The 23031-nt window shown below is 38.6% G+C and overlaps 1 protein-coding gene across 19 annotated transcripts in view; it reads left to right on the top strand.

Annotated features, from left to right (window-relative positions):
• The window catches only part of ZNF461 (zinc finger protein 461), a 52171-nt gene that overhangs the window by 5024 nt on the left and 24116 nt on the right, over positions 1 to 23031 (top strand). For 5 of the 19 annotated variants that reach the window (XM_077905554.1, XM_077904892.1, XM_077905035.1 and 2 more), the window contains 2 exons: positions 1651 to 1704; positions 12011 to 12527. The exons of 1 other annotated variant lie outside the window; for it this stretch is intronic. In XM_077905554.1, coding sequence (XP_077761680.1) covers positions 12483 to 12527 — 45 coding nt within the window. In that variant the 5' untranslated portion in view covers positions 1651 to 1704; positions 12011 to 12482. Of the gene's footprint in view, positions 1 to 1650; positions 1705 to 9210; positions 9304 to 12010; positions 12528 to 15431; positions 15525 to 23031 lie in introns of all 19 variants that reach the window. 13 more of the 19 variants (XM_077905504.1, XM_077905247.1, XM_077905377.1 and 10 more) reach the window with 4 other exon arrangements.

Genomic DNA, 23031 nt, shown 5'->3' with positions numbered 1-23031 from the left:
ATCATACAGTATGTACTTTTGTGTCTGGCCTCTTTTATCCAACATTGTATCCATAACAGTCATCCATGCTGTACACAGCAGTAGTTTGTAACTTAACATAGTACTGTACAGTATTATATTGTCTGAATGTACCATAACTTATTTATCCATTCTCTTGTTGCTGGAGTATTTGAGTTTCCAATTTGGGGCTATTATGAGTAAAGCTACTATGAACATTCTTGTCTCAGTCTTTGGCATGCATATGAAATCAACTGTTTGGGGTATGTACCCAAAAATAGAATTGCTTGGTTAGAAAATACACATTTAGGTTTAATAAATATTGCAATAGTGTTTGAAAGTGAATGTTCCATTTTATGCCCCCATGTGCAGTGTATGAGAATTCATTGCCTCACCTGATCAATATTATTGTCAGTCTTTTGACTTTTAGACATTCTCATGAGTGTGTAGTGGTTTAATTTGCATTCCCCTTATGACCAATGATGCTGCAAACATAAATTCCTATGGATAATAATTCCCTGATCCACAGAACAGGGAGTGAACAAAAATTGAAATGAAGTTTCACGATAAAAAAATTGCATAGCTTACCATACAACCCAGCCAAATGTGATCTTGGCCATTTATCTCAGAGAAATGAAAACATGGGTTTACAAAAACACCTGTACATGAATGCTCATAGCAGCTTTATTTGTAATAACCAAAACCTGGAAATAAACCAAATGTCTTTTAACAGGTAAATGGTTAAACAAACTAGGGTGTATCTCTACCATGGAAAAACACTGGCAATAAAAAGGAATGGACCATTGAAATACACAATTTGGGTGGGTCTCAAAAGAATTATGCTAACTGAAAAAGAACCAATTTCATAAAAGTCATAATGTGTATGAATACATTATATAACATTCTTAAAATACAAAACTATAGAGAAGGAGAACAGGTTAGAGGATACCAGGGATTGGGTGGAGAGATGGCTGTGAATATAAAAGGGTAGCACAAGGGATCATTGGGTTAAAACTGTTCTTAATCATGATGGTAGTGGTTGTGACATGACTCTAAACATGATAAAAATGCATAGAACTAAATATACACATAGATACACAAATGGGTGCATGTAAAACTGGCAAAATATATGAATAAGTTCTGTAGATTATATCAATATCATTACCTTGGTCATGATATTGTACTGTAATTTTACAAGAAATGGTCATTGAGGGAAGCTGGGAAGGTTATGTGAGATCTCTGTATTATTTCTTACAACTGCATGTAAATCTACAATGATCTCAAAATAAAAAATTAAAAATATAAGCACATAATTGGAACAAGTTTCCTGCTTTGCCATTTGCAAAAATTAAATAAAAACTTCCCATACCTTACATTATCATACTACAAGAATAAACTCCAAAAGGTTAGGAGTGTAAATATAAGAAATGAAACCATATGGATCCTAGAAGAAAGCATCAGTGAATCCCTCTTTAACCTGGATGTAAGAAAGAACTTTCTAATTCAGAAAACATACAATAAAAGAAAATGTTCAAAGATTTGACTACATTAGAAAAAAAACAGAAAATCAAAAGACAACTTACAAATTAGGAAACAAATATTCACAAGATTCATCACAAATAAAGGGCTGATATTCCTGTATTTGTTTTCTAGGGCTTTCATAACAAAATACCACCAATTGTGTGGAAGCTGAAGTCCAAAATGAAGGTATTGGCAAATTACTTTCTCCTGAGGTCTCTTCTGCTTGGCCTGAAGATGGCTGTCTTCTCACTGTGTCCTCATGTGGTCTTTTCTCTGTATGTATGCATCCCTGGTATGTCTCTCTGCATACCCTAATCTCCTCTTCGTATATGGACACTAGTTGGATTGAATTAGGATCTACCCTAACAGCCTCATTTTAACTTTTTAAAGGTCCTATCTCCAAATAAAGTCACATTCTAAAGTATGGTGCAAGGGATTAGGGCCTCAACGTTATGAATTCGGGTGGGGACAAAATTCAGTCCATAAGAATTCCTAATATTAAAAAAACCTCTTCATTTCACAGTATATACAAATATTGAATCATTATGTTGTACATCTGAAACTTACGTTAAATGTCAATTATACACCTCAATTTAAAAAGAACTCTTAAAATTGAAATACCAAAAAATTTGACAGAAAAAATGGCTAAAAGGAACAAACAATTCACAAAAAAATAAGTAAAAGTAACACTTAAATATATGAAAAGAGAAATGGAAATTAAAATGATAAGCCCATTTTTCACCTATCAGAATGGAAAAATTTTAAATTTTAACAATATTCTGTTAAGTAAGACAGGGCATAATGGGCTGCATGGTGACTTCCAAAAAAGATATGTCTAGGTCCTAATCTCTGGAATTTATGAATGCTAACTTGGAAATTAATAATTAGTTAAATTAGATATAATTAAGGACCTTGAGATGAAGAGTTTATGTTGGATTGTCTGGGTGGACCCCAAATCCAATGACAAGTATCTTTGTAGGGGTGAGGCAGAGAAAGATTTGACAGTGGAAGAGGAGGCAATGTGACCATGGATGCAGAAATTGGAGTGATGGGTCCAAACAGGTCAAGCGATACCTACAGCCACCAGAACGTGGGAGCAAAAAACCAGATTCTTCCCTAGAGTCTTTAGAGGGAATCTGGCCCTGATGACTTTTTGATTTTGGACTTCTGGCCCCAGAACAATGAGAGAAAATAATTAGTTTGTGGTGATTTTTTACAGCAGCCGCAGAAAATTAATACATAGGGGGTTAGGCAGTATCATATATTGCTAGGACAAGCCTTACATTGGGGCATATGACAATATATTTAAAAACTACATTAAAAAAAAAAACAACTATCTATATTCAACCCTGAACAACACAGAGGTTATGGACACTTATCTTCTGTGCAGTTGAAAATCATGTATAACTTTTGACTCCCCCCAAAACTTAATACTAATTAATAGCCTGTTGGCCAGAATCCTTACCAATAATAAAAGTTACTGCCTTTAATTGGACCTGCACAGTTCAAACTGCTGTTCAAGTATATATTTACCTGACATCCAATATTAGGAATTTACTCTGAAGATACACTTCCATCTTTTAAAAAAATCGAAGTTTTTTACATTACAATGGATGTTCTAGACCTTTACTTGTTGACACAGAAAAACATTCACTACTGTTAGGTAAGAAAAGTAGCTTTCAGAATAGCTTCATGTAGCCAATTTTATTTTTGAAAGGAAAGTCTATGTATACAAGGAGGGAATTTACAATAAATGTTCTTAGTGGGCTATTGTTATTTTAGGATTCCTTGTTTTCTGAATTTTAATGCTTTGTATATATTTCTTTTATATTAACAAAATCTATAAAGCTAATTTCTCTCAGGGATTTATAGAAGTAGCTACAAACACAGTGACAGAATGGGGATGATGGTGATGTGTCTTTGGGAATTCAGGTTAAAGAAAGCTTCTCACACCTCTTAAGTTCTAGCTCTTCATACCAGCTGGGCTTTTTACAGGCAATGCCTTTCCTCTTTCTGGAGCCTATTTACTCACTGGTTTTTCCACCATTCAGGGCTGTCTCCTTTCTTCTAATAAGGAAATCACATCTGGCTTAGACATATACAATCCTATATATAGGAAATGAAATGAAACTTGGGTCTGCTGAGGTGCTGCCAATCAGGGAAGAATAGAAGGGTTATGGGAAGATCAAGTCACCTTACGTTTCAAGTAAATGAAGCCCCAGTAACAACAAAATGCAGTTGTTTGTTTCCAATTATACAAATGCCAAATCAGTTCTTCAGAGGCTCTCCTGAGATTCCTACTGAAGGAAGATACTTCCAATAGGCAGACTATAAATAATGAGGAAAATATTCTTAATGGGCAAAACCAGGCTCCAACATCTCACCCTTGTAGTTACATCCTTCTGAAGAGGGTTCAGGCACTCGCTCTTCACCTGGGAGAACCTGATGGACATCTTTGGAAGTGACAGTCCTGCAAATGACAAAACATTCCAACTCCACAAACCCTAGCCCCATATGACCCTGGAAGAAAGGGGAAGGTGGGCCAGATGTGGGAGCAAGGCAGAACATAGAAGAATTTCTCTGGCACGGATCAGCTTGCTGAGTCCAGCAAGAATATACAAATTCAATAGATATCAGAACTCCCTCACAATAAGGTATTAAGTGGTCACTAAAAATTAAATTGTAGACTAATCAAAAAATATAGAAAAATTCATAATACACTGACAGTAGCTAAAGCAGGTTACTATACAACATGTACAACCATTCCATTTACTGAAAGGTACATATATATCATTATGGATAAAATGCCAAACATCAGCAATAGAAAGAAAAATATATGGGTTTATACCTCTAAATGTTAACATTGTTGAATTCTAGTCTGTTATACTGATTTTTTGTCCTATGTATACTTCCATAATTTATATAAATTTATTTTAATAATTACACTTCCCATTCTTTATAAGAACCAAGAATGTCTTGAGTTTAGATTATGTTTTAAGAAATTTTATTAAAGGGAAGTTCTTCAAAAAAATAGCTGAAAAAACCCTCTGTTGTGGGTCTTTATGTTAGATTTATAGTTCAGCATATTCTAAATATAGTGGACTTTGAATGATTTCTCTTATGTTCCCTTCTAACAAACTACTTGTTTCCAAGCATACCTATGGGTGTTCTGCCTAGAAAAGAGCTAAGAGTCTCCAACACTGTTCTAGTTGTTTTTATGTCTTTTGATGGAAGACTGTTTTTTTAATTCAATTTGCCAGCATATAGTATAACACCCAGTGCTCATCTCATCATGTGCCCTCCTTAATGTCCTGTCACCCAGTTACCCTATTCCCCCATTCACCTCCCCTTCTGCAACCCTTTGTTTGGAAGAATTTATTTTACTTCTGAAACTTTAGCAATAATGCCCTGTGGTAATCAGTGAGAGAATTACTGTGCTCATAGTTTCCCTTTAGATCCAACATCAAGAGAATCAAAACTATAGGGCATAAACTTGACTAAGGAAAATTCACACTCAAAGAGTTCCCGTGAATTCATAAAAGTTGGACATATTGCTAGAGTTAGAATTCTTTCTTGTCAACTCCCATGGTTTATCATCTGTACTTCTCCAGAGGTTTTTGTCATGCTCTGCCATTGACCTACTTTTATTTCCCCGGTTGGATTATGAACATCATAAAGGTAGCAGTTATATCTTAATTCATCTGTGTTTCTTCCAAGTACATAGGCACAGTTTCTTACATACTGTAGGCATGTGCAATGTCTTATACAGAAATCCCATTTCTAGGATACTTTGTCTTAGGAAACAAGGATGTTCACTGAACAGTTCCTGATAATAACGGCGCCTGGGTGGCTTCAGTTGGTTAAGCATCTGCCTGCAGTTCAGGTCATGAACTCAGGGTCCTGGGATTAAGCCCTGCATTTGACTCCCTGCTCAGCAGGGAGGGAGTCTGCTTCTCTCTCTCTCCCCCTGCTCCTGTGTGCGCTCACATACTCTCTCTCTGTCAGATAAGTAATTAAAAAAAAGAATTCCTGATAATAATGGGTAAAAAAAATGTTTTGGAATAGACAATGTGTTAAATAAGATATGACAGACCACACTATTATCGTTATGATTTGGGCCTCAATTTAATTGTCAAAGAGAGATACTCATCTGGAATGGCTTAGTAAAATACACCAGAAGATATAGAGTTAGAAAATAGTAGAATCTGGTAGTTAGTTAAAGATTAAGGGCTTTGGAATTCAAGTTCTAGTTCCATCTCTCAGGAAATCTGTGACATTTCACAACTTATTTCAGCCCTTGATACCTCGCTTGCCTACATAGTTTACTGGGAATGGTAATACCTTCCTCACAGTTCTCCTGAGGATTAAATTAGTACATACATTGTATTAGAGTTCTCCAGAGCAACAAAAACAACAGGATGTGTGTGTGTGTGTGTGTGTGTGTGTGTGTATTGAGAGAGAGAGAGAGAGAGAGAAGAGAGGTTAAGAAAGAGATTTTAAGGAATTGGCTCGTGAGATTGTGCAAGTCTGTTAAATCTAAAATCTGTAGGTCAGGTCAGTATGTCACCCTGGGAACAGTTGCAGTTTGAGCCAAAAGCTCTGCTGCCAGAGTTCCTTTCTATCCTAGGAGAAGAAGGAGAAGGCGGCCTTTAGTCTATCAAGGCCTTCAACTGATATTTCAGTTGAAGAGAAGGAGAAGGCGGCCTTTAGTCTATCAAGGCCTTCAACTGACTGGATGAGGTTTACCCACATTCTGGAGGGTAATCTGCTCTAATTTAAATTAAATGTTAATCTCATTTAATAAACACCTTCACAGGGGAAACCTGGGTTGCTCAGGGGTTGAGCGCCTGCCTTCAGCTCAGGGCATGATCCTGGAACCAGGGATCGAGTCCCACATCAGGCTCGCCACAGGGAGCCTGCTTCTCTCTCTGCCTGTGTCTTTGCCTCTCTCTCTGTCTCTCATGAATAAATAAATAAAATCTTAAAAAAAAAAAAAAAAAAACCTTCACAGAAACATTCAGAACGATATTTGGCTAAATATTTGACCATAGTGGCCCAGCCAAGTTACATAAAATTAGGCATTATAAGTCCATCCCTTGTCTCCTTGGCACCTATATTCATCTCCCTAAACCATACTTAATATCTGAATAAAAACAATAACAAGGTCATATTTCCACTTAACATGACACAACTATCCTGCATAAAACAAAAAAATACATGAATCCTTTCCCCAGAGGAGGATGCAAAGTCTTGCATGTTTACTTTTCTCCCTTATATCCCACAAATTAAATATTATGATGTAAAGTTAATAGTACATACTGTAAATTCAATACATCATATTACATAACAGTATAAAAAAGGAGCAAAGATATTTATATACATACAAACACAAGCAAAACAAACACAACAAAATAAAGAAACATTCATGACAATTATAGTCCTAATTTCTGAACCTGATCACATGGTTGTTGTGGGCATTTATAACTACCTTCTTCTACCACCCATTCCATATTTCCTTTGCCCTCGGCAAGCTCCTAACTGGTCATGGTTATTTGGTGGGGTCACCCAAACATTCATTCTTGGGTGTCTGGCCCATGAATAATCCCACTTTTATAGTTTGTAGTTTGCCATTCTCTTTAATCATAGGGTATGGTAATATTAAGAGACATTTTAAAGGATCTCCTATACTCTCTATATACTCTTCCTTATCTCTGTTTTGGGGTAGCAGTCCAACTTCTCCTTGATAGTCAAAATCAATAAACCCAGCCAGCATACTTACTCCCTTCTTTGTGTTTTGATTCAGAGAGATGAGAAACCCAAAGCAATTGGGTAGCAGGCTTAATTTATGGTTAAATGGAATCATTGTATCTCTTGGTGGAAGCATTCCTCCCTTTGGAACTAAGACCTCTGTGCAGCAGAGCACAGGCTGTGGGGAGGGGAAGCAAGTATTTTGCTATTAGGTCACCAGGGGTAGTAGTGAGCGGTGTCACTCCCATTTCTACCTCTTGATTCCTAGCCTTATGAATCCTGACTGGGAGAAACAGCACCAGAAAGTGGATGCTGATACCAGAGCATACACAGCCTTCTGTAGAACCATGCCCTAGCCCGGCAAGATACTGCTACCTACATGGCATTGAGACTGAGTCTTCAAAACATCATTCCATTCTGCCAAGCCTGCTGCTTCAAAATGGTGGGGAACTTGTTAAGACCAGTGAATTCCATGAGGATTGAACCACCGCTGTGCTTCAATTACTGTGATAGGAGTTCCTTGATCAGAAGTAATGCTGTTTAGAATACCATGATAGTGGATAAGGCATTCTGTAAATCCACTGATGGTAATTTTGGCAGATGCATTATGTACAGTATAGTCAAATCTGTATCCAGAGTGTCTGTTCTGATAAGGAAAAGAAAATATTGCTCCTTCCGTAATGGAAGCAGTCCAATGTAATCAACCTGCCACCAAAGAATGGTGCTATATCGGAGACTCAGTGTTGGTTTCTACTGCTGACAGATTGGGGATTCAGCAGTGACTGTAACTAGGTTGGCCTTAATGAGTGGACACTCATGTTGCAGAACCCATGGATAACTGCTATCCCTGCCACCACGGCCACTTTGTTCAAGAACCCATTGGGTTATGACAAAGGTGGCTAAGGAAAGAAATCATGTAGTGTCACAGACGGGATCATTCTATACACCTTCTTAAAATCCTCCTCTGCTGAGCATTTAACATGGGACACAAATAGCTTCACTTTTACACATTAAGAGAGCTCTGTACCTCTTTTCTAGATTTCCTTCACATGAATTTGCCAATCACGTTCAAGTTCCTGACCACCCAGCCAAGCCATTGGCCACAGCCTGTGGATCAGTATGTAATTGCACATCTGATCATTTTTTCTTCTAAGCAACAACAACAACCAGGTGCACTGCTCAAAGCTCTGACCAGTAGGATTACTTGTGCCTTCAGGGCGTACTTGGCTCAATCACTTATATACCACTTCGATTTTATGAGTGCTGCTCTATACACCCTACACACACCAAAGCCTTCTCTTGTTCTGGGCCCTATTAATGGTTTGTTGGGTCAGATTACACCCAGTTTATGATGGTAACTTGGTGGCCCATGGTTTAGTGTTTAGTCTCTAAGACCCAGTAGCAGGCCAAAACTGTTTCTCAAAAAGTGAGAACTACAGAGAATGGCAAGACTGCTTCAAAAGCCTAAGGGCCTGAACTGTGACCCATGTATAGGGTCCTGTCAAAGGCTCCAGGCAGCATCACTATCTGCCTCTGATATTTTTAAGATTTGGAAGAGAGAAAGAGATAGGGAGAGAGAGCACACAGGGAAGAGAGGGAGAAGCAGGCTCCCTACTGAGCAGGGATGCCAATGCAGGGGCTCAATCCAGGACCCTCACATCATGACCTGAGTCCAAGGCAGATGTTTAACCAACTGAGCCACCCAGGTGCCCCTGCCTCTGATATTTCAAACAACCTTGGATACAGGGCTTTATGGCCCAAGAGGCAAAGTGCTTGTATTTTTTGGATCTGCGGCAGAGTCAGAGCCTTCTCTTGTTCTGGGCCCTACTCAAAACTAGCAGCTTTTCACATCACTTGGTAAATGGGCTGAAGTAACACACCCAAATGAAGAATAGATTGCCTCCAAAATCCAGAGGTTCATTAGGCTTTGTGCCTCTTTTTTAGTTGTGGGAGCCAGATGCAATGACTTATCCTTCATCCTTAGAAGGGATATCATGACATGCCACACACCACTGGACTCCTAGAAATTTCACTGAGGTAGGTAGGCCTCTAACTTTTTGTTGGATTTATTTTCCAAACCTGACACACAGAGGTCTTATCAGCAAATCTAGAGTGGTTGCCATTTCTTGCTCACTAGGCCCAATGGCATAGTGTCATCAATGTATCTGACCAATGTGACATCTTGTGGAAGGGAGAGACAATTAAGATCCCTGTGAACTAAATTATTATCACTGCAAACTAAATTATAGGGCTGAAGAGCTGATGTACCCCTGAGATAGAACACAGAAGGTATATTGTTCTTGCCAAGTGAAAACAGTTGTTTCTGGTTGTCTTTATTAACAGGGATGGAGGGGGAAAATTGCCAGATCAGTAATCATATAGGAGGTAACAGGGAATGTGTTAATTTGCTTAACTGATGAAATCACATCTGGTAAAACAGCTGCAGTTGGAGTCAACAACCAGCTTATGATAACCCATTGTCATTCACCAAGATTTCTCTATCTGCAGAGGCCAAATAGGCAAGTTGAATGGGGATATGGTGGGAGTCACCACCCCTGCATCTTTAAAGTTCTTTTAAATTTTTTAAAAGATTTTATTTATTCATTCATGAGAGACACAGAAAGAGGCAGAGACAGAGGCGGAGGGAGATGCAGACTTCCTGCAGGAAGCCTGATGTGGGACTCGATCCCAGGACCCCAGGATCACAACCTGAGCCAAAGGCAGACGCTCAATCACTGAGCCACCTAAGAGCCCCTCTTCAAAATTCTTAATAGTGGCACTAATCTCTGTAGTCCCTCCAGGAATGCAGTATTCTTCTGGTCTATTATTTTATTTTTTTTAGATAGAGGCAGTTTTAGTAGTTTGCAGTTGTCCTTTCCTCACTCAACAGGCCAGAGAGACAGTTGCTGAGTATGTCTGTTGCAATTATCCATTCTAGAACTGGAGGAGAAACCACAGGATGGGTTCAGGCACCTATTGGATCTGCTGTGAGATGGACCTTAGCTAAAACAACACTGATCACCGGACCTCCTTAAGTCCCTACCCTGACTGGTAGACCAGTAAGGTTCTGGGTCTCCTGGAATTAGTGTCAGCTCAAAGCCAGTGTCTAAGGTCTAATTATTTCCTTTTCCTCAATGTATGGTCACCCTGGTAAAAGCTGTGGGTTTTTGGGGAAAGCATGTGGGAAAACTATCAGCATAAATTTTTGGCAGTGTAACCTTTTCACTCAAGAGGTTCTGGGTCTGCATACTGGGTCATGTCTGAGAATTGATTGACAGTCCATGACCTTTTATTATTCAAGTTAGGCTTTTGTTCACTTGACTGGAACTCTTTCACTTATACAGAGTAAGAATTAAGACTTCCCATCTAGGGATCCCTGGGTGGCGCAGCGGTTTGGTGCCTTCCTTTGGCCCAGGGCGCGATCCTGGAGACCCGGGATCAAATCACACGTCGGGCTCCTGGTGCATGGAGCCTGCTTCTCCCTCTGCCTGTGTCTCTGCCTCTCTCTCTCTCTCACTGCGTGCCTATCATAAAAAAAAAAAAAAAAAAAAGACTTCCCATCTATTTCACTTCCACCAAAGAATAACCATATTCCCAATTACCCTATAACAGAGATTTAAAAAATTCTTTCATGATCATTTTGCATTCATAATAATTTCATATTTTTAAAATCCATGTTTCAAGTTACTTAGATTGTTAAAAATTTCTATTGGAAACTTAATTTTCAAGTAAAATCTATGCTTCAGGAAGCTTAACGATCATCTTTTTGAGGTAGGTAAAGAAGGTTAGAGTAGGTATCACCTCATACTCAATCTCACACATAATATTTCAGTCTCTTATATAGTTACTATATTCAGATCTCAACCAAATACATTATCTTCCAAAATCCAGATTTTCAGTTGCATTCAAACACACAAAAACAAATTTACCAGATCTCACGTGATCTCCCAATCGTACTCACTTAAAACCGACACGTTATCAACCTTAGAGTCACAATGTTTAATCACCTACCCTTGCACTATCATACAATTCATTTAGAGATGAGTACAATCACAAACCACTTTCCCATACTTGTACATTTCACTCAACACCTTTGACAATACCAAGTGCAACCAACGCATACATGTGACCAAGGATCAGACCCAGGAACACAACCACTTGTTCTCACCGATACATTTCTTCACATGGCACTTTGAGATAGGGTTTCTGGACTTAAGGTTAAAAAAAATCTTTAGATTTGCCCCTTCTAGCAGATAATCTGTACTGGCTTCCACCCTCTCAGTCAACTCTGGTTTCTCACACACACACAGAGCTCACAGTGTCGCTTCATGCCTCTCCCACGCATAAGTGTAAGGATCAGGGTCAGCTCTGCCTGGCCCAGGGATCGGTTTCATCCATCAGGGTTCACACAGACAAACACACACACATCCCGGTCTCAGGGAGACCAACCTCCTCCCTTCTCGCGACAGACACCCACCGCAGCCAACCGCTCCTAGTCATAGGTGGACCCAACACAGCCTCCCACAGAACGTTACAAGCTCACTGCCCGCAGAGTCGCGCCGCCCATAGGCACGTGTAATCAATCACACAGTCCCCTCACTCCTAAACCACGTTAGATCACAGCACTACACAATCCCTGCACGTGGCCGAGTTCACCGCGTGAACCCACACGGGTAAACAGCACAACCACTCCACTATTTCCAACGGCCTCAAGAACGTTTCACGAACCAATATCCTCACTCAGGCACCCTGAGACTCCTCACCCTCTTCGGACTCAAAACAAATCTCGCACCGCCACCTTACAGACGAAGGCCGGATCCCTCCGCATCAGACAACAATTCTCTCAAACTACAGCACGTGCGCGTCCACCTTGAAGGGGGTAGGGACAGCCACAGTGCCAGGCTCGAAATCCTCCATCAGAGGAATCCAAGGTCCCAAATTCAGACCCAAAATTCGGCACTGAGCCTTGGAAACGAAGAGGTTGTAGCGTCACTCCAGGACTGCGTGAAACTGAGCAGGTGCATCCCGAAACCTGGCGGAAGGTTTACCTCTTTCAGCGCCTGGGCTCTTTCCTTTCGGACTACGTTTCCCAGAGGACACAGCGGTGCAAAGCTACTTCCGGTAGGAACGTCTGTGGAATGGTCGGCGGCTGAGGCAGGTGAGGACTTTACCCGACCAGCAGAGCGTGCAAGGCTAGGCGCGCGGCCTCGCCTGGAATGCGAATCCGAGTTTGGACCAGCGCCCTTCCTGAGGATGCTAAGGTAAGGAATCCTGGAGCTCCAGGCCTGGGTAAGAGGAGTATCTGGAGTGTTAGGCCTCCAAAGTGCGGGAGCTGCTTAGGGAGGATAGGTTGGGTTGTTTTGAGTGCGTGAAGGAAACTATGAGTTTGTCTCTGGACTGAGTGTATTTGGTTCTGGTGATAGCGACTGGGTTCGGGATCGTGCTTTTGTGGCAGTTTGTCTGCGTGACCATTTGTGTGAATGGAGTTTGTATGTGATGGTGACCATGACTGCGGGTGGCTATTTGTGTAAGCTTCATATACTTGCATAAAAGGAAAAAAGCACAATTACACAAGCCGTTACACTCAGGCTCACGGAGTCAGGCAATAAGGGAGACTTTCCAATATTCACCTGTAGATTCACACAACCAAAGACAAAAAGACAATCCAACACACGTTAATCATCATCACACAACCTCAGACACAGCCACATATATATTATATAGTAAAACAAACCGAACAGTCACTCCCCAACCACAAACTGACTTTATGCCCACTTAGCCCTCATCCCCAACACTTATCTGAAGAACTCAAGCATATCACCAAATGTTAAAGAGTCATAATTACCATGGTCACAGACACTGTCGCACTCCACATCACCCACAAGGTCACACAATGTTGAGCTTCAAGAAAGTCTTGGTTAGGGGCACCTGGCCGACTTAGTTAAGAGCTTGGGATTCTTGATCTTGGGGTGACTTCAGCTCCACTTTGGGTTTGGAGATTACTTAGGAAAGGCCTCGTGTCTCGTAGTTCTTTTTTTTTTTTTTTTTTTAAGATTTTATTTATTTATTCATGAGAGACACAGAGAGAGGCAGAGACAGGCAGAGGGAGAATCAGGCTCCCTATGGGGAGCCCGATGTGGGACTTGATGCCAGGACTCCGGGATCATGCCCTGAGCCGAAGGCAGATGCTCAACCACTGAGCCACTCAGATGTCCTTCATACTTCTATACCTCACTACTTCTGCCATTCTCCTTAGAAACACCTTAGAGTAGGAGGAAAGAATGGTACTCTTGCTCATCCAAAATCAGTCTAATGATTAGGAGCTGCTTCTTACCTGAAACGTTCATAAAAACTTTTATAATTCCTTGTTATATTACTTTATTTAAAGTAAAAGTTGTCTATGATTCTTCAGCCACTCAAAGCATTTTTAAAAATTAATTAATTAATTAATTAATTAATTATTTATTTGACAGAGAGAGAGAAAAAGGGAACAGTGAGCAGGGGGAGGAGCAGAGGGAGAGGGCCAAGCCATCCCACATGGGGTTTGATCCCACAGAGATCATGCCGGAGCTAAAACCAAGAGTGAGACGTACAACCACCTGAGCCACCCAGGCACCCTCACTTTGAATATCTTATTACAAATACTTTCACCTTCTTTATGTGCATACATATATGCCTACATATGTATGTATTTTTCCCTAAAAGATTAGACACATTCGGGGATCCCTGGGTGGCTCAGCGGTTTGGCGCCTGCCTTTGGCCCAGGGCGCGATCCCGGAGTCCCGGGATCGAGTCCCACGTCAGGCTCCTGGCATGGAGCCTGCTTCTCCCTCCTCCTGTGTCTCTGCCTCTCTCTCTCTCTCTCTCTCTGTCTATCATAAATAAATAAGTAAATCTTAAAAAAAAAAAAGATTAGACACATTGGTTTTGTAATTCTTTATTACAGGATTTTTAGGTCTTTTGTCTGTATTCAGGAATAAATTTCAGAAGATTTTCCAGGATGCTTCCAGGTGTACTTTTTAAAATTCTCACCAGTACTCCAAACTAAAGTCTCAAGTATTCATTTGGTCTGGAATTTTATATATATATTTATATATATAGAGAGAGAGATCACATGTGCACATGTGTGGGGGAGCTGAGTGGGGAGGGAGGTGAGAGGGAGAATCTTTTTTTTTTTTTAAGATTTTTTATTTATTCATAGAGACACAGATGGAGAGAGAGAGAGAGAGAGAGAGAGGCAGAGACACAAGCAGAGGGAGAAGCAGGCTCCATGCAGGGAGCCCGACGTGGGACTCGATCCCGGGTCCCCAGGATCACACCCCAGGCTGCAGGCGGCTCTAAACCGCTGCGCCACGGGGGCTGCCCGAGAGAGAGAATCTTAAGCAGGCTCTAGGCTCAGCCCAGAGCCCAATGTAGGCTGATTCTTTTTTTTTTTTTTTTTTAAGATTTTATTTATTTATTCATGAGAGACACAGAATATGAGAGAGAGGCAGAGACACAGACAGAGGGAGAAGCAGGCCCCATGCAGGGAGCCCGATGTGGGACTAGTTTCCGGGTCTCCAGGATCACAACCTGGGCTGCAGGCGGCGCTAAACTGCTGAGCCACTCAGGCTGCCCTGTAGGCTGATGCTTGTGACCTCAGCCAAAATCAAGACTCTATCGCTTAATTGACTGTGCCACTCAGGCGCCCTGGTCAGGAAATTTTTGTTCTATTTATTTCTTCTTTTTTGTCTGTGTTCCATCAGTCTCTATTTTTGAAATTCCTATGAGTTATTCAGTAGGTCTTTTAGATCGTTTTCTATTTCCTTAATCTTTTTGTAATGACCATTTCCTTTTCCTCTTAAACTCATTGAGGATCTTGTCAGTAGACGTCTGAATAGGTTGGTTGGGACCTTTTTGTTATAGGGACACTGGTCTGCCTCTCTAAATCTGTCCTGCTGAAAAGCCTGGACCCAGTCTTTCTTGAATCCATCCCATTATCCCTGGCTTCCTTCCTGTTTTGAGTAAGATTGGGATTTGTCCAATATCCCTCTTACTTTTTATGTGTATGGGGACTGGGCATAGGAGATATGAAGAGGGAAGAAAAATGTCATTCTATATTAGCACTTCAGGATCTAAGAAGCAAGATCATCTCATGTCTTTTTTTTTAAACCCCTCTCATCCAGCAACATTTTCTTTGGACTTGGACTGTGAATTTCTTCTAAAGTGAAACTAAGAAGAGGACTAATACATTGAATTCTTAAAAAGCCATGGCCAGTGTAAGTTGATTTTTTTGGTTCCTAATTGATGTCCTTTTTTTCCATAGTCATATGAATATTTGCATTCTTTATCCTGATATTGTTGCCTAAGTGAATACCCTACAATAAGTTACAAGTGAGTAAGTGTTGGTTTCAAAACTTCAAGGTCTTCCTTTTTTGCTCCTCTCCTTTCTAACCAGTGTTCTTATGCTCATTCAATACATCATTTTTCATTTCCCATATGCTCAGACTTTTGCCAGGGGAAGAGAACAGAAATAGTATTCTTTTGAGGGAAATATTGATGATTCTCTTGTCAGAACTTTGGTTTGATGAGGTGATTTAACAAATATTTTTGAGTACCTACTATGTGACAAGCATACTTCTAGGTAACTATGAATAAATTGGTGGGGGAAAAAAATCAGACACATACAAATCATCCCTTTTAGAACTTAACTTGTAGTGAGAGAGACAAAAATAACTTAAGTACTACCAGACTTAAGAATTTTTTAAAAGATTCTATTTATTTATTTGAGAGAGTGAGGGAACACAAGTGGGGGTTAGAGGGAGAGAGGGGGAGGAAGAAGCAGATTCCCTGTCTAGAAGGGAGCCTGACATGGGCTCTATCCTCAGGACCCTGAGATCATGAGCTGAAGACAGACGCTTTAACTGAGTGAGCCACCGTGGCACCCCAAGACTTAAGATTTAAGACACAGATACATACACACACACATATATGAACAAATGAACAAAACAATTACAAGATAAAGCTAAGACCAAAAAACAAATCTATGTCCTATCAATAAATGTATATGAATTTTAACTCACAAAAGAAAAAGGCTTTTAGGTTGAGTCTCAAAGGAAAACTCAACTCTTTGCACTCAGAGACTCTGAGATACTTAAGTGACTCAGAAAGTTTAATGAAAGGATGGATAAATTATGCCAGACAAATGGAAACTAAAAACAGACAAAAATTCAGGCCACATAACACCATTAAACATGGCAAAGGGTAGTATGTAATTCTAAGGCATACATTTCAAAATGAAGATAACATAGTTGTAAATACACATATATCAAATATTATAGCATCAAATTTCCTTGAGCAAATAGGAAAGCAGATAGAAGAAGGAAGTAGTAGAGGACACTAATTAACCCTTTCAGTCAAAGTCAAGCCAAGTAGACAAATTTAGTAAGGATGAAACACTCCATCAAATCTACCTAATTGATATATATTCAATTCTGTATCCTAGTAATAACAAATATATGTACTTTTCAAGTGTCCATAGACCAATCAGGAAAAATGACATAATATTAGGCTATAATAAGGTCCAAGTAACAAGAAATGATATACCACATTCTCTGAACACAATGAAATATAGCTAGGATTTAATAACAAAATCAGGATCCCTGGGTGGCTCAGCGGTTTAGCGCCTGCCTTTGGCCCAGAGCGTGATCCTGAAGTCCCAGGATCAAGTCCCACATCGGGCTCCCTCCATGGAGCCCTCTGCCTGTGTCTTTGCCTCTCTCTCTCTCTCTCTCTCTCTCTCTGTCTCTCATGAATAAATAAATAAAATATTTAAAAAAAATCAGAAAAATAAAGTTACTCTTACCAACAATTTATAAAATCTGTCTCAATTCCTGGATCAAAGATGAAATACAATCCAAAAGTAAAGAATTTGGGGGCAGCCCTGGTGGCGCAGCGGTTTAGTGCCGCCTGCAGCCCAGGGTGTGATCTTGGAGACCCGGGATCAAGTCCCACATCAGGCTTCCTGCGTGGAGCCTGCTTCTCCCTCTGCCTGTGTTTCTGCCTCTCTCTCTCTGAATAAATAAATAAATCTTAAAAAAAAAAAAAAAAGTAAAGAATTTTGGGATTCCTGGGTGGCTTAGGGGTTTAGCGCCTGCCTTTGGCCCAGGGCATGATCCTGGGGTCCCAGGATTGAGTTCCATATCGAGCTCCCTGCATGGAGCCTGCTTCTGCCTCTGCTTGTGTCTCTGCCTTTCTCTCTTTCTCTGTGTCTCTCATGAATAAATAAATAAAATCTTTAAAAAAATAAAAATAAAAAAATAAAAGTAAAGAATTTCTGGTACTCTGTGATAACACTACATTTTGGAACCCATGGGATTTAGTTAAAGTAAGACTTTAAGGGCAAAGTTACAGTTTTAATGCTTCTAATAAAATAATGAAAATATATAAATTGAAAAGAAGTAGAAGGAATTATGGAAGGAATTTATAAAGATAAAAATTTTATGTGTTAGAAAACAGGAAAAACTTACAATCAATGAGATAATAATACAAATCTTAAATTAGGAAAGAAAGAGAAAGCATAATATAAAAATTTAAAAAGCAGAAAATCCACAGAAACAAAGGAATTAAAAAGAATCTGGAAAAAGTACATTATTGGATTATTTGCAAATACATTTTATTTATCCACATATATACCATTTTTAATTGCTCTTGCTTCTTGAGATCTGAATTTCTATTTGGTGTCATTTCTTTTTAACTTGAAGATCTTCCTTCTGCATCTACAGTTTGCGTCTTCTCATGATAAATACTCAGCTTTCTTTATTTGAAAATGTCTTTATTCCACCTTAATTTATAAAATAAGTCAGGAAATGCATCCTCTTCTCTTTTCTGGAAGAATTTACTGAATTGTATTATTTCTTCCTCTATTGTCTGATAGAATTCAACAACAAAGGCATCTGTAGTAAGCAGAATAATGACCCCCCAGAGATGTCTACATGCTAATCCTGGAACCTGTGAATATGGTGCCTTATGTGGCAAAAGGGAATTTGCAGATGTTATTAAGTTAATGATTTTGAGGTAGGGAGATTATTTTTGATTATCTGAAGAATCAGGATCAGAGGGAGATGTGAGAATGGAATGTGCATACTCCTGTTAGTGAAATGAAATGTTACTGGCTTTGAAAATGGAGGAAGGGGGCAGCCCCGGTGGCCCAGCAGTTTAGCGCGGCCTTCAGCCTAGGGCATGATCCTGGAGACCCAGAATCGAGTCCCACGTTGGGCTCCCTGCATGGAGCTTGCTTCTCCCTCTGCCCTTTCTCTCTCTCTCTCTCTGTCATGAATAAATAAATAAAATCTTAAAAAAAAAAAAAAAAAAAAAAGGAAAATGGAGGAAGGGGGCCATGAACCATGTAAGAGGCCTCTAGAAGCTAGAAAATGCAAGAAAATAGACTCTTTCCTAAAGCCACCAGAAAGGTACACAGCCCTGCTGACATCTTGATTTAGTCTAGTGAAACCCTTGTTGGACTTCTAACATATATATCTGTCAGATAATAAATTTGTTGTTTTAAGTTACTATATTTGTTACAGCAGCAGTAGTAAGTAAATGCACCATCTGAATTTGGAGTTTTCTTCATGGGGAGGCTTTAATTTCTTTAATTGATCTAGGGCTTTTGGGGGTTTCATTTCTTTTTGAATCAGTTTAGTAATTTGTGTCTTTCAAGAAATTCATTTATTTCCATTTAGATGTCAAATTTATTAGCATAAAGTTGTTTATAATATTCCCTTATTATCCTTTTAATGCCTGTCAGATCTATAGTAATGCCCTCTTCTTAATTCCTGATGTCAATAATTTATGTCTTTTTTCTTGATTGTATATGTATTCTAAAATACATCAGTATTTTATTGGTGTTTTCAAAGACTAGCTTTTAGTTTTATTAATTTTTCTCTACAGTTTGCCTTTGCCTTGATTGTTATTTCATTAATTACTGATCTGATTCTTTCCTTTTTAATGTGTATTTTGGGTTTAATTTTCTCTTCTTTTTTGAGTTCAAATTCCCTTTTTTCTTTTACCCGTGCGCTATTTTGAAGAGTGTTCTTTAACTTAAAAATTTAGGGGGACTTTTTCAGATCCTTCTGAGAAGTCTTTTTTTTTTTTTTTTTTTTTTTTTTGAGAATTCATTTTTAACTTAATTCATAATTTAATTCTGTTGTGGTCAGAGAACATACTCTGTGATATCAGTCCTTTTAAATTTATTGAAACTTATGACCTGAAATGTGCACTATCTTGGTGACTGCTCAATGTGCATTTGAAAGAAAAAGGGTGGGGATCCCTGGGTGGCGCAGCGCTTTGGCGCCTGCCTTTGGCCCAGGGCGTGATCCTGGAGACCCGGATCGAATCCCATGTCGGGCTCCCGGTGCATGGAGCCTGCTTCTCCCTCTGCCTGTGTCTCTGCCTCTCTCTCTCTCTCTCTCTGTGACTATCATAAATAAATAAAAATTAAAAAAAAAAAGTTGAAAGAAAAAGGGTGTTACACTATTGTTGGATAGAGTGATTATCAGTTAGGTTAAGTGTTTCGTAAGAGTGCTCAACTCTTCTGTATCTTTTTTTTTTTTGGTCACTTAGTCTATCAATTACTGAGAGAGGACTGTTGAAGATTATAGATACAGCTGTCGATTTGTTACAGTTCTGTCAGTTTTGATAGCTGTTTCCATAGTGTAGCAGTTATCACGTTCGCCACACAATTCTGTCAGTTTTGCTTTATGTGTCTTGAAATCCTGTTAGTAGATGCATGTATATTTAGGATTACTATGTCCTTGTTTTCCTTAAGTTTGTTTGGTTATTTATTTATTTTTAATGATCTCTACACCCTGTGTGAGGCTTGAACTCACAACCTGAAATCAAGAATTGCATGCTAAAAAAAAAAAAAAAAAAAGTTGAATGGTTTTCCAACTGAGCCAGCCAGGTACTCCAAGATTCCTATATCTTCTTGCTGAATTGACACTCCTTTATTATGAAATGTTCCTTTTGGTAATATTCTTTTTTTTTTCTTTGCATTCTATTTATTAATATAACTGCTTCAGCTTTCTTTTATTGTTACTTTGTGGCATATCTTTTTCCATCTTTTATTTTAACTTATTTTAAGTGTATCTCATATAACAGCATATAGTTCAGTCCTATTTTCTTTTTTTTTAAGATTTTATTTATTCATGAGAGACACAGAGAGAGAGGCAGAGACACAGGCAGAAGGAGAAGCAGGCTCCATGCAGGGAGCCCAATGTGGGACTCGATTCCGAGTCCCCAGGATCATGCCCTGGGCCAAAGGCAGAAGCTCGACCTCTGAGCCACCGGCTGCCCTCAGTTCTATTTTTTTATCTAATCTGATAATCTCTGCCTTTGAGTATCTAAATCAGGAATTAGCAATCTGTGGCATGCTGGCCAAATCCAGCCCACAGCCTCAAGCTAAGAATGATTTTGCATTGCTGAAATGTTACAAATAAATAAAGAATAATATGTGATAGGGACTGTATATGATTCATAGAGCCTAAAATGTTTACTGTCTGAATCTTTTCAGAAAGTTTGCTGACTTCTCCATGGACTGTTTATATTGAATGTAATTATTAGATTTTAATCTATTACCTTGTCATCTATTCTTCCTTTTCCCCCCTATTTTCCTGCCTTCTCTTGGACAAGTTTTATATTTTTTTAGTATTCCATGTATCTCCACTGCTTTTTAGAATTCCATTTATCTCCATTATAGGATTATTAGCTATACTATTTTTACTGTTTTATTGTTTTTGGGGTTGTTCTAAGATTTCCAATATGCTTTTAAAAGAGTTTATTACAGTCTTCCAGTAATTATGCAATTTCACAAATAATGCTAAAATCTTACAGCTAGATACTTCCATTTTCCCTTTACATCTTTTTTCTATTGTTGTCATATATTTTATTTCTACATGCATTAAAACCACAAAGCTTTTTCTTCTTTAAATGATTAGTTATCTTTTAAAGAAATTATTAAATGAAAATATCTTTATTTACCTCCAAATTTATTTATTTATAGTACTCTTCATTCCTCTGTGGTTAGAAGTTTTTGCCTAGTATCAATTTTTTGTCCCCCTAAAGAACTTGCTTTAACTTTTTTTTTGCTTTAACCTTTTTTTGTAGCCCAAGTCTTTTGGTGAAGAATCCTCACAGCTTTTGTTTCTCTTGAAAGACAAAACAAAACAAAAAACAGACCCAAAGCTTTATTTCCCCATAATTCTGAAAGATTTTAGTTGGGTATAGAGTTATAGACTGACAGCTTTCTTTCAGATTTTAAAGAAACTGTTTTGTTGTCCTGCCTCCATTGTTATTAATGGGAAGTAATCTCTGATTCTCATTGTTGTTTCCCTCTGTATAATGTGCCTTTTGTGGGGAAGAGAATCTGGTTGCTTTTAAGATTTTTTTTTCCTTATAGTTGGTCTTCAGCAGGTTGGTTATAATGATTATAAGTATAGTATTCTTTGTTTTTAAAGTTTTATTTATGTAAGTAATCTCTATACACAGTGTGGGGTTTGAACTCATAACTCTTGAGATTAAGAGTCCCACGTTTTTCCAAGTGAGCCAGCCAGGTGCCCCTAGCCTTCTGTTTTTATGTTACTTGGGTAACATAGTTCATTGAACTTCTTGAATCTGTGGGTTTGTTTGTTTTTTTTTTTTTTAATGAAATTTGGAAAATATTTTGCTCAATGACTCTAAGAATTTTTTTTTAAAAGATTTTATTTATTTATTCATTGAGACACACACAGAGAGAGAGGCAGAGACACAGACAGAGGGAGAAGCGGACTCCATGCAGGGAGCCCGACATGGGACTTGATCCTGGGTCTCCAGGATCACACCCCAGGCTGCAGGTGGCGCTAAACTGCTGCGCCACCAGGGCTGCCCTCTAAGTAATTTTTTTGCCTTGTTTTTCTCTTCTGACTCTCCAATTACATGTATGTTGGACTGATAATGTCTCATAGATCATTATGGCTCTGTTTACCTTTTTTTTTCTCCAGTCTTTTTTCTCTCTGGACCCTCAGTGGGTGATTCCTGTTGACTTGTCCTGTACTGATCTTTTCTTCTATTGTGTTAATCTGCTGTAGATCCTTCTAGTGAATTTTTTATTTCTTGATTTCATGATTTGCCTTTGATTATTTTTTAAAGTACCTAAATTTCTCAAATCTTTGCCTGCTAATTTCAACACCTGAATCATTTGTTGGTGTTTCTAGTAAGTGAGTTTCTCTCATCTTTTTTTTTTTTTTTTTTTTTTGCATTTCTAATAATCTTTTACTAGTAATTATTTCTAATAATTTTAATTGTATACTCAACATTATATATTATATTTTGTTAACTATGACTCTGGATCTTGTTAATCTCTTCTTAGAGAAGAAGTTAGCTCTACTCGATAATTCATATAATTATACATAATATAAAGTATGGCACTTAAAACATCATGGTACTGGTATATAAATAGATCAAGGGAACAGAATTGAAAAATTTAGAAATATACCTTCATATGATAATTTAACATTGATAAAAGTGGTATCTTAAAAGAGCAGGCTAAAGATAGACTTTTTTTATTGAGATAATTGGCATGTAACATTGTTAGTTTTGGGTGCACAAAATAGTGGTTTAGTATATGTTACAAAATGATCACCACATTAAGTCTAGTTAATATCCATTATCACATATAGTTACAAGGTTTCTTTCTTGTGATGAAAACTTTCCAGATCTAGTCTTTTAGCAATTTTTGAATATACAATACAG

Source organism: Canis aureus, chromosome 1, assembly GCF_053574225.1.
Source record: "Canis aureus isolate CA01 chromosome 1, VMU_Caureus_v.1.0, whole genome shotgun sequence".
In the NCBI taxonomy this organism is placed as follows: Eukaryota; Metazoa; Chordata; class Mammalia; order Carnivora; family Canidae; genus Canis; species Canis aureus.
This window is presented reverse-complemented; position numbering and strand designations above follow the sequence as displayed.